The sequence below is a fragment of the Sceloporus undulatus genome, chromosome 3 (assembly GCF_019175285.1).
Source record: "Sceloporus undulatus isolate JIND9_A2432 ecotype Alabama chromosome 3, SceUnd_v1.1, whole genome shotgun sequence".
NCBI classification, from domain to species: Eukaryota; Metazoa; Chordata; class Lepidosauria; order Squamata; family Phrynosomatidae; genus Sceloporus; species Sceloporus undulatus.
The window spans coordinates 113798212-113812631 of record NC_056524.1 but is presented as its reverse complement, the minus strand read 5'-3'; the positions used below and the strand labels follow the sequence as shown (position 1 = coordinate 113812631).

The window sequence follows — 14420 nt, the reverse complement described above, 5'->3', positions numbered from 1 at the left end:
ATCATCAAGTTTCAAATAGAGATGGTTGTTAGGTAATTGTTTATATGGACTGGAAATGTGAATATCCAATCTATACCTCATTGGTTAGTTTTAAACATTTGTGTGCAGATAAGGTGATTACTTATAACCAAATATGTCAAGAAACATTTCTAATTAGAACTATCTCTTTCTTTGTTCTAGGACTACCACTGGCAATGGCGTTCATTTCTTACCAGTGGCTTTACAGCTGTTTATTTTCTTATATATGCAGTACATTATTTCTTTTCCAAACTTCAAATTACGGGTACAGCAAGCACAATTTTATATTTTGGCTACACAATGATTATGGTCTTGATATTCTTCCTTTTTACAGGTAAATATCTGTCTGACTTACTATTTGTCTGTCAATTTTGAGACTGCAGGTTATAAAGAGTGTCTTCCCAACTGAAACATAAAACTGAAGTGATTGCTACCCATGCTTTAACTATGAATTAATTAAATTTGTTCATAAGAAATTACCTGCATTACATCAAGCAAAAAATAACATTTACTTAAAGCACACTCCATGGGTGAGAAATTACATTTTTGGATCAAACCTATATTTTAAAAAAATAGTTTCCTATTTAGAAAACATCCATTAGGTTCTTTCAGCTCTCTGTAGGACAACTGAATCTGTATAGACTGGTTTTACTAGAGTTTAGTGAAAATCCTGGTATACTCTATCCTATTTTATCATATCCTAATCTAATTTTCTTACTGTGAACCCTTATGTAGCCAAAACAGCACCACTCAACCATGAAGAGATATTAGCAGGCTGAATCTGCTCAGTCATGATATGATGCTGACTGTTAGGGAGAAAACTAAATATCATGGGCATGGTGGGGAATAAAAAAGAGAAGAGAATATAGCTAAATGGCTGGAACAATAAACAAGAGCATTCTACACTGTAGTATTCTTTCAGGGCTCTGTTTCATTGCAGTTCTTTGCCATGTTGTGTTAGCTTTACTGAATCAGTCTTGTGCACCTTGTGCAAAATGTAAGATGAAGATAAATTGGTTCCCTTGTCCTGATCTTAGTTTTAGAATGAGCCCAGAGTGACACAATGGTGTGAACACTGGACTACAACTCTGAAGACCAGGTTCGTGACCTTGGGCGAGTCACATGCTCTCAGCCTCATGGGAAGGCAGTGGCAAACCTCCTCTGGCCAAATCTTACCAAGAAAACCCTTTGATAGGTTCACCTTAGGATCGCCATAAGTTGGAAACAACTTGAAGGCACACAACACACACACACTTACCTCTATTAGTTACTTTTGGGTCAGAGGAGTGAGAGAATGAAAAACCTCAAAGTGATTATATCAAAAGCAGTGTATTATTTCATTCTTGGCAGGGTATTCTGATCAACAGTGTAAGAGTGTCACATAAACTATACTGCCTTTTTTTGATACTATTGTTAAATCTGCATAGTATAGCTGCTATTTGCACATGGATGTTCCTCTTAATATGACAGTTTTACAGAGACTGGGTACAGGCTTCGATATACAATACTACACTTAAGGAAGTTTAACTTTAACTCATTTTTGTCTGTCTTCTTCCTGTTGCTCAGTCTGCCAATTTAGCCACTCTATCTAACACATTGGGGTACAGCAGGCAGCTGTGTGTGTATACACCACAGAGCGTCCTATAACTCACATCACTGTTTACATTGGGCATGCTGACTGTAGTCAAGGAACAAATTTTTATTCTGCAACTTAAAGCTAATTCTGAAGTGCTACCATTTTACCTTCAGAAATTCTGTAGCTGGCTACTGGTATTCAACCAAAGAAGTAGATAAACAGTAGTTGACTGCTAATATTCAGCAGCCAAAAAAGCAGGTAAAATACAGAAGGGGTGGATAAACAAAGAGAAAGGTTCATGACAATTCAGTGTCTTATCCTGGGACTAGACATATGGTGTTCTATTTTAAAAACAGAACATTGCATAGTTTGGAAGAAAATGTGCCAGTTTTGAAGGTTACTCAGCGTAAGTAGCTATTTTGACTCCATTGTATAGTACTCAGTACATTCACAGAATATTCTTGCCTGTAGTAGTAGAAATCTAGTGAGGGCTTATTTTCTGTTACTGTTCATTAGGATTCATGCTGCTTCCCTAGAAAAATTGCATGAATTGTTTACAAGAAAAAAGAAATTGTTTATTAAACCATACCTGGTGGATATCACTAGGCTAAAATGAGATCATTCTAGCAAGTTATCAAAATTATACACACAAGCCCCTTAGGCATTTAGCTTTCTGTGTCAAGTTGATATAGATGCTAAAAAGAGAAAGTCATAATTGTTGCATCAAAACTATTATATCGCTGCTTACTCATCTGTTAAAAATGGTCAGCCTCAAGAAGGGTTTTGACGGTGCCCTGCTGTTATGTCAGTGTAGCACATGCTTGGGGCACTTGCTTCTCACACTGCATTCCGGGTCATTGATCTGACGCAGCAGGCAAAATACTGGGAGCTATGTGACAAATCTGACTCACAGCTGGGCCCACAACAGTGTCTTAGAGTAAATGAGTCAGTTAAATATCAGTGGCTTAGCTAGTACTGAAAAAAAATCAACATGATACCATTCACAGTTTTTGCTGAAATATTTCATAGTGAATGAACTCTTGCTAAATCTTCCTCATGCTGCTTTTCAAAAATATATATTAAACTGAAGTAAAAAGTCTCAAAACAAGAGAACCATACAAATCTTAAATCTATTTTGTCCATAAAAGGTTAGCACTACATTCATTTTGAAATTCTCACTTGCATACAAAAAAACTTTGATCCTACAAACAAAACTACTGTGACAAAGCTCCATTACAGTAGCTGTGTCTGACAATCCCACCTTCAAAAAACCCTACCTTTTCAGACAGGCAGTTCTGCAGCCAAAGGGTTTCTAAGGCACTGCACATCAGGGCACTGGGAAATGATGTCTGCAGTGCTCTCCTAGACGTGGGGTGCATTGAGAACAGGCAGCTAGTATGAACTCTCAGGGTTCTGTTGCAGCTACTGATCTTAATGTACTCCGTGGCCAGGAGACTACTGCAGACATTTCCCAGTGCCCTAATCTGCAGCACCATGGAAAACCTTCAGTTGGCGGGGGCACTGCCTAGCTGAAAATTTATGTTTTGGGGATCATGTAAAATTGTTAACATGAATCTCAAGAGTTACAAGATTGTGAATACTTTTGATGAAAAAGCTATGAGATACATAAAATCAGTGACAATTTCAAAACATGTTTTAGCTGCTCAGGAGCTTACATCTTCACAAGGGTTGTGTATTTCTGATGACAAGTGTCCTCCAGTCACAATTAGTCCATCAGATTTTCTACTCTCCTGTGTTCTTCAGTTATTAAAGATAAACTGTAGTAAATGGTGTTAGATTTAAGTCGCTCTAAAAATGTGAAGTCAGATTGCCAGGACAAAGCAAGTGTTATGGCAGCAACTACTTCATCATCCACATCTACTGGCTAGTTATGTCATGAAACTGTTGTCTAAAACACATTGCAGTTTGAGACAGCTTTACCTGCCTTGGCTCAGTGCTAGGGAATCCTGGGAACTAGTTTAGCTTTCTCTGTCAGAGAGCTCTGATGCCACAATAAACTACCTTTCCCGAGGTTCCCTAGCACTCAGCCAGGGCAAGCAGACTCAAACTGCATTATTTCTGCAGTGTGTTTTGGACCAAAGAATACATCTGAATAGTGAGGGAAGTCCTTTGTTCAGTATTGCAGCTTTAAATAGTTAAGTTTTATGCAAGAAAGAGTACAGTTTTTCCTACAGTAGCTTTGTATTGATATTGCATATAGTTCATGAAGGTAGGAAAGCGGTGTAAAGTGCACAGTACAGTGGTACCCCGGGTTACGAAATTAATTCGTTCCGCCGCTGCTTTCGTAACCCGAAATACTTCGCAAGCCGAAAAACCCATAGGCGCTAATGGGGAAAAGCCGCGATTTCGTGTGAAATAGCGCCGAAAAGCACCAAAAAAATTTTCGTAACCCGAAAAAACCTTCGTAACCCGGAACAGTTTTTTTAAATGGATTTTTTTCGTAACCCGGAAATTTCGTAAGGCGGCGCATTCGTATCCCGGGGTACCACTGTATCTATGTAGACTGCTTTGTTGCAGATGGAGGACGAGTTAATATTTTTTTAGATTATATAACAGATCCATTGGTTGCTCTTGAATGCAAAGGATTGTATTTTTGATACAGTTTTATATTCTTGTTTTCAGGAACAATTGGATTCTTCGCATGCTTTTGGTTTGTTACCAAAATATACAGTGTCGTAAAAGTTGATTGAAGAAACTGTCATGTAAAATACAGAAGCTATCAACATAATTTAAAGACATGCTTTTGAAAAGGAATTTAAGCTTTATCTGGAGTATTGATTTATGAACTTTGTGAATTATGCTGAATATATCTTTTCTCCCACTCAAACATTTGTATTGTAACTTTGCAATCTGCTTTCACTTGGTTGTTCTTAATGAAGTTTGGACTTAAATATTGTATGCATTGTAAATATTGCTATTCTGGAGCTTTTAAATTCTAATGACAGCCGAGAAGTGATTTAATATTCTTTCTAAAAGAATGGTTGTAAATACAGTTTTGTAATCCAGGATCTAATCTTGTGCTACTATACTTGTGCTAACCTAAAGATGTGTCTCCTACTGTCTTCCCTTCTGCTGCCCTCCACAGTCAACTGATCTGGTCCAGAGAGTTTCTTATGTATAACTAAGCAGTTAGATAGTAGGGAGGGGAATCACTGCTTCCATCAATGTAAAACCTCTGATCCTGGTTCTAGGTTTTTTGGGGTGGAATTTTATTTTATTTTTATTTTTTTGAAGGAATGGTGGGTTTTCTATCATGATTTTGATGGTCGACTCAGTGTGTTGCTTCAAATTCAAATGCTTCTATTTTATATTGAAGCTATGGCCATAAATCCTTCTCCATTGCATCTGTGACTTCATTAGGTTCCATTGGTGTTGGCCTTTTAAAATATGTGCCTCTTAAGTCTTGATATCTTATATTAAAAATCCTAATAAATACTGTAAAGATTTTCATTGGATTATTATACATTATAAATAAATCTATAAAATTTTGTAAATAAAAATATATAGATGATATGTTTTTAAAATATGTAGATTATTTTATCATGTGTTGAATTATAGTTTGATTTAACCTGTTTGTTAATCTTCTCCATACAAGAATGACATTTCATAACAGTACTGCAATATCAGGTCTAATCCAGTACCATAATTAGATTAAGAGATTCAGTAATATGTTGAAAAAAATCTGTATTTATATAGAAGCAATATGCACTGTCAAGTGTGTTCAGAACAGATTTTAATGATGCATATTATGCAAAAATGGCTGATGGCTTTGTCCTTTGGACATACAGAAGCACTGTTGGCTGTGTATTAAACAGAATAAAATTTGTTGTATTGATTTAACATTAATCTACATACATTTTCAATAATTATAATGGGAATATGTTTATTGTATTGAATACTTGAGTTGATGGAGCCAGCATGGCTAATGGTTCACCTGTTAGCAATGCTTGCATATTTTGTGCAAGAGCACACTTGCTACCATATAACTGCATGTTTTGGGCTCAGAAGTTGCAAAACTAGATAAATGAACTGAAGTTTTTTCTAATGCTCTTTCTAAAAATCATAATTAAGGTTGTTTGGATATTTAAATCCAATAAAATATTATTTGTTAATAATTGTAGTTTTTAAACTGACTTTTAAAACCAGTCTTTATCCTGTACATGTAAGTACGATGTGTTACAAAGGAAAAATGCATAATGTATATTTTGATTTATCTAGCAGCCGATTTCATATGTTTTCTGCTATGCAGGACTGTAGGCTAAATATTGTGCCCTACTGAAAGGAGGTACTTAGTCCCTTTATTTTGTTGTAGTTGTTAATCACCCTCAAATTTATGTCGTCCTATGATGACTCTATGGATGAGACATCTCCAAGATTCCCTGTCCTCCACTTGCTCTCTTTCTGCTTCCCTCCACCTTTCCTAGCATTATTATTTTTTCCAGTGATTCATGCCTTCTCCTGATGTGTCTGAAGTACAACAGCCTCAGTTTTGTCCTATTGGCTTCCAGGGATATTTCTGGTTTGATCTGCTCTAAGACCCATTTGTTTGTCTTTTTAGCTATCCATGGGATCCTCACCACCCTTCTCCAGGACCACATCTCGAATGAATTGATTTTCTTCCTATCTTCTTTCTTAACTGTCCAGCTCTCACATCCATACATGGTAATAGGGAATGCAATGGCTTGTATGATTCTAACTTTTGTGCTCAGTTGTATATCTTTGCATTTTAGAATCGTTCCTAGTTCTATTGTAGCTGCCCTCCCCATTCTAAATCTTCTTTTGATTTCCCTTTATACAAGATCTTAAAAATTGCTTTTTATCTCCTACATCAGCAAAGCATCAGTGCAAAGGCACTGATTACAGAAGAAAGGATTGCAATGTAAATGATTAAAGGTGTTTTTATGTAATCAAGGTTTAGCCAAAGGTAAATGTGGAAGAAAGGGAAATGAATTTGTAATAGTGCTGTTTCCTTTTGCATTTATCTTTGTGTTCAGTTATGAACTTGTACCCCGGGTTGGACTCAGGAAAGATTAAGCTAGTTTTTGCAGCACAAGCCTTTTCTATTATAGCTTCTACCATAAGAGCTGTTCCTAAGGAATTATGGACCCTTTAGAACAGAATATGAGGTGGCACCATGCTTCTGCAGCAGGGGAAATTGGAGAAATATGGTGTCCATATCCAAACTCCTTTCTTTAGGTAGGACCAAACCAAGAAGGTATTTAAAAAACGCCAATACAGGACGATGGTAAAACCACAATAAAAACACTTACAAAACAGCTTCAAATTTCAGTCATATATTAAAAAGTATTCCTAAAGCTTTACCAATCAAGTGTATTTTGACTCTACATGTGAATACAAACAATTAGGAAACATGGCAGAGGATCAGTTATTGAAAGAGCCATAGCTTCTGGTTTCCATGGAAATCTAAGTGGGGATCCTCAATCTAAGCACAAAGAAGGGAAAGTGTCATGATAGGAGTTTCATTCAAGGTATCAAAACTAAGAACTACCAGTTTGAACTGTGGCTAGAAAGTAACTAGCACCATTTGTCTTCTCATAATAATAGAAGACAGTGTGTGTCAGTGGGCTACACTGGAAAAAAAAATACAAAACTTACCCTGAAGCAGGGGCCAGCGGTCCTCACAACATACGGATACTTCTGAGGAAATACTGCAGTTTCTGTCCCTTTACCAAACTTTGTTCCAAACTAAGCAAAGTTGTGGAAAAGCTCAATGTTTCCCAGAAACCCCTTAGTGACCTCAGGTTCTTTTGGTGTGTAGACAGCTGGTGTGGGTGCAGGGAAAAGGAATGGCCTGCTTTCAGAGCCAATACCACTGCTTCCTTGCAGGCGAGAGCTCTGTAATACCTGCCTGGTGCACCACCATTTTTACTGAGGACAGAAGCAGTCACTTGGACATACAATCAAGGAGTTTCTATGGCCAGCAGGGACTTAAATGCTGGTCTCCAGCAACACTCAAAATCACTATATCAGGCTGGCTCTAAAAATCTAAAAATTACATGAAGTGGGGCCTTGGTATCTGCTAGGGCTTGGTTCCAGGATCCCCTGTGGATAACAAAATCCGTGGATGCTCAAGTCCCATTAAATACAACAGCACAGTAAAATTATATAAAATGGCAAAAATCAAGGTTTGCTTTCTGTAATTTTCTACTTTTAATGTATTTTCAAGCTGTGGATGGTTGAATCTGGATACAAAAGACCAATTTATTTGTTCTATGGAATTTCCCCCCTCTATATCCAAGGATCCCAGGGCAGTATACAATAAAATCAATTTCAATAGTTCTTAAAAAATTAACCGTAAGAATAATTTCAACAGACTGAAATCTTATTAAACTGATGAACAGGCTGTTTAACAAGACTATTTAAAGTCAGCTTGACCATTTCAAATTATGTATCTGCAGTTTTGGGTAAAATCATAGGTTTAAGTAAGCAAGCCAGTTTTTACTTGCTGCCAGAATGACATTAGCAGTGATGTGTCCCCACAACTGGAGCAACATACCTTCCCACAGGATATTGGCTCCATTGGTGGGACACAGAGGACAGGCCCTCCAGGGAAGGTGTTCCTTCAAGTATTGAGAACCCAAGCTACTTGAGAGTGTAAAGGCAATCATCAGCACTCCAACTGGAAACATAATGGTAGCTTGTGCAAATTCTTTTAAAGTGGTATTATATGGTTCTTGTGTTAGATTCTTTAATAACTAATGCTTATCTCTATGCTTGGAAGAGAATCAGTTTGCCGAACTGATAAACATAGACAGAATAAACAGAACTTCACTTGATCTGCACAGTTTATTTGAGAGTCCTCCGGTGTAGAAAAGGCTTCTCCTTTCGTAGAAAACAAGCAGAATGTTATTCATTCATGGCCTAATGTGCTGATTTTAAAACCTCTGGGGGGAAAATGAACAAAAACATCACAATTTAAAGGAGCAACCCTATATAGCCCACTCAGTTATTTTCTACCATTTCTGTATTTTGAGGCATTACTGGGACTAACTGCAATGTACGAAACAAGGACTACAGGTTAGGATCATTACCAACCCCCCATACACACACAATTGAAATGTCTTTCTGTTTCTTGGCTACTGAAAGTGACTTTCCACCTAAATGTGTAAAGCTTATTTTCAAGATTGACCCTGACAGTTGCTGGTTTCCTGTTTTTCAAAAATATGCCAAAGAAAATATCCACATACTTCAGATGGTCAGGTGTACATCACTTTTTGGCTGCCAAGATGCTCATTTCTCTCTTAGAAATCAAACTGAATAAAGCTCAAGGAAATATTAATGTGACGTTGTCTTAAGCTGTCCTGAGGCAGAAGACGGGGTCATTCCTTATTAGGTTCAAGCCTCAGTGTTGTGATTTGTATTAATCTTTCTCTTTACGAGTCATTAATAATTCCTCATTAATCTCTTCCTTAGGATCTGACAGTCTTCTTTTGTTTTTCCAAGAACAACTGCACCAATTTGCAATGGCAATACATTCATTTGGGAAAACAGTATAAAATTGTTTTGATTCTCTTCTCCCAATTTACTTCCTAATAATCTCATTTTAATAATAGAGGGAAATAGATTTTATTTCTTTTCTGAGTTCATTGTGATTTTTACAAACAACTCTTTGAAAGAGGATTCACTTCAATTACTTGTGGAGTTGCCATTACATATGATTACACATTAAGGATGTGAACATTTATTTATATTAAAGTTGATGGGAATGATTTCTGAATCAATTTTTTAGGGTTGAGCTGTGCTTGTAAGAGAACAACATACACATTAACTCTGTCTGGAATCTGGTCAGGTTAATGCCAAAGTCACACAACATCATCTAAAAACAATCCTGCTCTTGTAGGATATTCACAGATTTAAATCCCATTTATCCACAGGATTTGGGCGCTTTCCCTTCTGTGTGATAAACTCCTTACAGTCACCATAAGTTGGAAAATTTGAAGGCACACACAACAGATAACAAAGCAGCCTTGTACAGTGCCTATGTCAAGGATCAGGGATTTAAAGTCCCATTGAATCTTGAGGGATTTACTTCTAGGTAAATAGTTCTGCTTTATGAGATCCAGCATGATGTAGTGGTTTGAGCGTTCGACTACAACTCTGCGCATCATTTTGATTCCCTGCATGGCCATGGAAACCCACTAGATGACTGGGCTAATCACACACTTGCAGCCCTAGAAACTCCATGATTGGATCACCTTAGGATCACCGTAAGTCAGAAACAATTTGAAGGCACACAACAACAACATACACACATCTTTCTTTCAGTTTGTTTTTATAGAACACTGCAGTGCAATCGTATGTAAATCCAATTGTTAAAGTGTATATTCAATGGAATTTACTCCCAGGTAACTCTGCACTAAATCCTGCTGACTTAATATTATTATTGCATTTTTAACTTTGCTATAAGTAATATATTTTGATATTTTATTTGGCCCCAGTACAAAAAAGAAAGAAAGAAAGAAAGAAAATGAAGGGCTTAAATACCCAGAGGGCACCAGATCCTATCTGATCTTGGAGGCTAAACAGGGTCAGCCCTGGTTAGTACTTGGATGGGTGACTGCCAACGAACACCAGGTATTGTGAGCTATATTTCAGAGGAAGGAAGTGGTAAAGTATTTTTTGCCTAAGAAAACCCTATCAAAAGAATTCATGAAGTCGCCATAAGTCAACAGGCAACTTGAAGGCATGCACAAACAAAAGTAAACCACGCCAATCACTACAGTTTCAATGTGGCTTATTTACACAGAATTTAACCACTGCGCCACCAGCACTGAGACATCCCCACTAACAAGGCTTGGAACACAAGTGACTTTTGATAGCAGTCTTGGTGATGAGGCCAACCTTTTGGAAGGGAGTGAGGACAAGGGCATGTGAGGGACTGGCAGATATATTTCCCTCATGTGCTAGGAACTGGCACCATCTTTTTGCTCACTGGCTATAACTTTCTTTCCTGGAAACCTACCAGGGATCAACAGCCAAAAGCTTACAGATGGATGAGCACCAGCCCAGGACCCATCTCTTTTGAGTAGCCCTGGGTTAGCTGACTAAGCCTGTGGAAAAGAGAAATGTTATGGAGACTATGGTGCATGTTGTCGTTGTGAGGTTTCAAGTCGTTCCTGGGGGGTTACATAGTCACAAATGCTCACTAACAGAGCAAATAGCTTCCCCAGATTTCCATTCCTTCCTACTCAATTTCTCTTGAACCAATGTGTGTTTGTGTGTGTGTGTGTGTGTATATATATATATATATATGTTTTAAAAACCCAGGAAATCCTCTCTCAGTTCTCCCTTCTCACATGTCATTTGTCTCAAAAATATTATGCAACAAACCAGGTTTTGTATTTGTTTTTAACAAAAGGGAGGAGATGCCAGGACTCAGTTCTTCTGTGGAAGTAATGCCTACTGATCTGGACGCCTTGAAGATGGCCATGGACTCTCGCCTTGTGATGTAGAGGCACACTCTTCAACATGTTCAGGAGCCATATATTTCCATCTCACTTTAGGTCATAAGCCCCATTTGTGTGGCTGCCACCCTGAAAGGTGAAACCAGGCAAGAATCAGGGTCTGGATGCAGGAAATGTTTCAGAGAACTGGAAAACCCACCTCTGAGTATCCCTTGCCTAAGAAAACCCTGTGAAATTCATGGGGTCAACAGGTGACTTGAAGGCACACTAAAGGGGCAACAAGAGGAGGAGGAGGTTGATGATAACTCGCAGCCAAGGGATGTCCTAGCATTGTGTGCCTTCAAGTTGTTTCCGTCGTATGGATGGCCAACCTATCATGGGGAGTTTTCTTGGCACCCTCTGAGGCTGAGAGAGTGTGACTTGCCCAAGGCCTCACAGTGGGTTTCCATGGCTAGTGAGTGAAGGAGTAGGTTGCACACTTGCACAACAGATACAACTTAATTCCTGCACCCCTTGCGCACACGGTACAAGAGAGTTGTTATTGTGTGCGCCTTCAAATCATCTCTGACTGACGTTCCTCCTAAGGAGCAACCTAAAACCAGTGTGGCGGAGCTGGGAATCGAACCCTGGTCTCCAGAGCCACAGTCCAAAGCTCAAAACCACAGCGGCTCAGTCAGACAGCCATGCCTCTTTGGGTGGGGGAGGGGCCTTAGTCCTCCCGTCCACCAGCCAATAGGAGGAAGAAGAGGCAGCAAGGTGGGCGGGGCGAGAACGGAGGTAGTCATGGCGGCTCTGAGGATGGTGGCAGCAGCAGCGTTGGCTCAGCTGCGGCTCCTAGCGGCGGGTTCGAGGCACAGCAGGCGAGGAGGGTGAGTGAGGCTGCAGCGCCAACGCTCCTTCTTCTGCTTCCTCCTGCAATAAGCCCTTCCGCCTCTGTTGCGTCACTTCCGCCAGGGGAACACTTAGGGCTCCCACTGCACTGTGGTTGTTATGGTTTACATGTCAAGCCAGCTTGTGTTTATGGTGGCATATTATACAGTCATACATAGAGGTTTGATGGGCTGTGACTCTGGAGGCCAGGATTCGATTCCCTAAAAACCCACTATACTGACCTTGGTCAAGGCACACTCTCTCAGCCTCATGGCAAAGGCAAATGGCAAACCTCCCCTGAGCAAATCTTGCCAAGAAAAGCCTTCAGGTGCCCATAAGTTGGACATGACTTGAAGGCACACAACAACAACAACAACAACAACAACAACAAACATTAATTATGCAAGTGAACATTGACATGGAAAATATTTAATTAAAAACAAAGACACAGAAAAATCCAACAGCAGTTAATTGTCCTTAAAAGCCAAGGGCCGCATCCACACTGGAGAAATAACCTGGTTTTGTACCACTTTAACTCCTTGTCTGGCTCTTTGCTATGGAATTCTGGGAGTTGGAGTTTGCTCCGCTCTGGGCCCACAACAAACTCCAACTCCCAGAATTCCATAGCAAAGAGCCAGGGCAGTTAAAGCGGGGCCAAACCAGATTATATCTCCAGTGTGGATGCAGCCCAGATGATTTTTAAAAGGCGGTTGTTGCTATTTGCCTTCGTTTTCAACTAATGGTAACCCTACAACAAACCTTTCATTGTGAGGTTTTCTTGGCAAGATCTGTTTTGCTTTCCCCTGAGGCTGAGAGAGTGTGACTTGCCCAAATTTGCCCAGCGGTTTGTGTGGCCAAGTGGGGATTCGAACCCTGCTCTCCAGAGTCATAGTCCAAGGCTCAGACCACTACAACACACTGGCTATGGTGCCCCCCCCCCAAACAACCAGGAGACTGTTGCAGATAATAGTTTATTGAGGGTTTTTCAGGCTATATGTGGCCATGTTCTAGAAGAGTTTATTCCTGATGTTTCGACAGCATCTGTGGCATCTGGCATCTTCTGCCACAGATGCCAGCGAAATGTCAGGAATAAACTCTTCTAGAACATGGTCACATATAGCCTGAAAAACCCACAAAAAACTATGTATGCCAGCCATGAAAGCCTTCGACTTCACATGTTGCAGATAAGCTTCCTTGCAGAGAGAGTTGCAAAAGCAAAATGCTGCAGATCCCATCTCACCTCGAAATCCAAAAAACATGCAGGATAGCTGTGTTGGCCATATAGCAAATCCAGTAGCATCCAAACAGTGATACTTTTATTGGTCCAATCAAAATGCACAATGGACTTGTTGCAAGCTTTCGAAGCTCCGCTGGCTTCTTCGTCATCAGGCAAGGTGTTAAAAACTAACCTGAAAACCAGTGGAGCTTCAAAAGCTTGCAACATGTATAATGCGCATTTTGGTTGGTCTAATAAAGGTATCGTTGTTTGGATGTCATTGGAACTGTCACCTTGTGCCTTGTCTGTAATGGTTCGGGGACCTTCAGAATTTGTTTCTGAAAAGGTTCTTCCTACTCTTGTGGGGAAAGACTCTTGCTATTTTAATCTTCAAGGCATTTAGATTCTGAAAATTAATACAAACAGCTTGAACTAGATAGACCTCTAAAGGAGTGTAGCAGGAGCCAATGGAGTCATTTCCAAAGAAGCATTCTTCTGTTGTTATGATGAGCTGTGAAACTGGCTTCAGTTTAGGGCCAAGAGATCATGTTTCCCTGTTCAGATCTTACAAACTCAGGGTTATCTACATGACTTCTTTTATTGATTCAGATCTATTTTTCTGCTGCTTTCCTCAAGTTTTCCCAGCATTAATTGTCTTAACAACAATTTTGCTCTATCCAAAATAGAAATGTAGCTGCTATGTTCTGTGTACTGTAGTTAGATCAGACCAAGGGCCATGGACATGCATATGAAGCATTACAAGAGCCTGATAGGAGGATTGCAGCCTTAATTGGTTGATTATCAATCTCTCTATTGGATTAATTCATATTTCACTCTGTGTGCAATTTGCACATATACTAGAGACAGTAAGATGTTGATGTTGGCGTGGCTCTTTCTGAGTAGTCATGCTTAAATATATCTTCACATTATCAAAAAGGCATAAAATGACCTAAAATTTAAGGGGGAAAACATGCTTAGAAGGAAAGAGCCATATTAAGGATTTTATTTTTTCAGCTCCTTACAGTAATTGTTGAGTTTTAGTATTACAACCGTTTCCTTAAATTGCATCCCATAAAATAAAGTTTCTACTTGCAAACTTTCGTTGATTAGTTGTCCACTTCTAATTTTTGGACTTAAAATCTTTAATCAATCTGGAATCTGGAAGAAAGAATGATGGGATCAGTAGTCTAGCAATATCTGGAAGGCTGGAGGTACTCATCTCTCTTCTTACTCCAAAGATGGGGAATGTGTTGCCATCCAGATGTAACTGGATGACAATCCCCATCATTCCCCT

General features: G+C 39.2%; 2 protein-coding genes across 2 annotated transcripts in view; both read left to right on the top strand.

Moving 5' to 3' along the window:
* The window catches only part of TM9SF2 (transmembrane 9 superfamily member 2), a 30960-nt gene extending 25230 nt beyond the window's left edge, over positions 1-5730 (top strand). Inside the window, exons 16-17 of the mRNA XM_042459674.1 lie at positions 181-352; positions 4238-5730. Coding sequence (XP_042315608.1) covers positions 181-352; positions 4238-4305 — 240 coding nt within the window. The 3' untranslated portion in view covers positions 4306-5730. The remainder of the gene's footprint in view (positions 1-180; positions 353-4237) is intronic.
* A 6075-nt stretch (positions 5731-11805) lies between these two features.
* CLYBL (citramalyl-CoA lyase) overlaps positions 11806-14420 on the top strand; it is a 260937-nt gene continuing 258322 nt past the window's right edge. Inside the window, exon 1 of the mRNA XM_042460092.1 lies at positions 11806-11909. Coding sequence (XP_042316026.1) covers positions 11824-11909 — 86 coding nt within the window. The 5' untranslated portion in view covers positions 11806-11823. The remainder of the gene's footprint in view (positions 11910-14420) is intronic.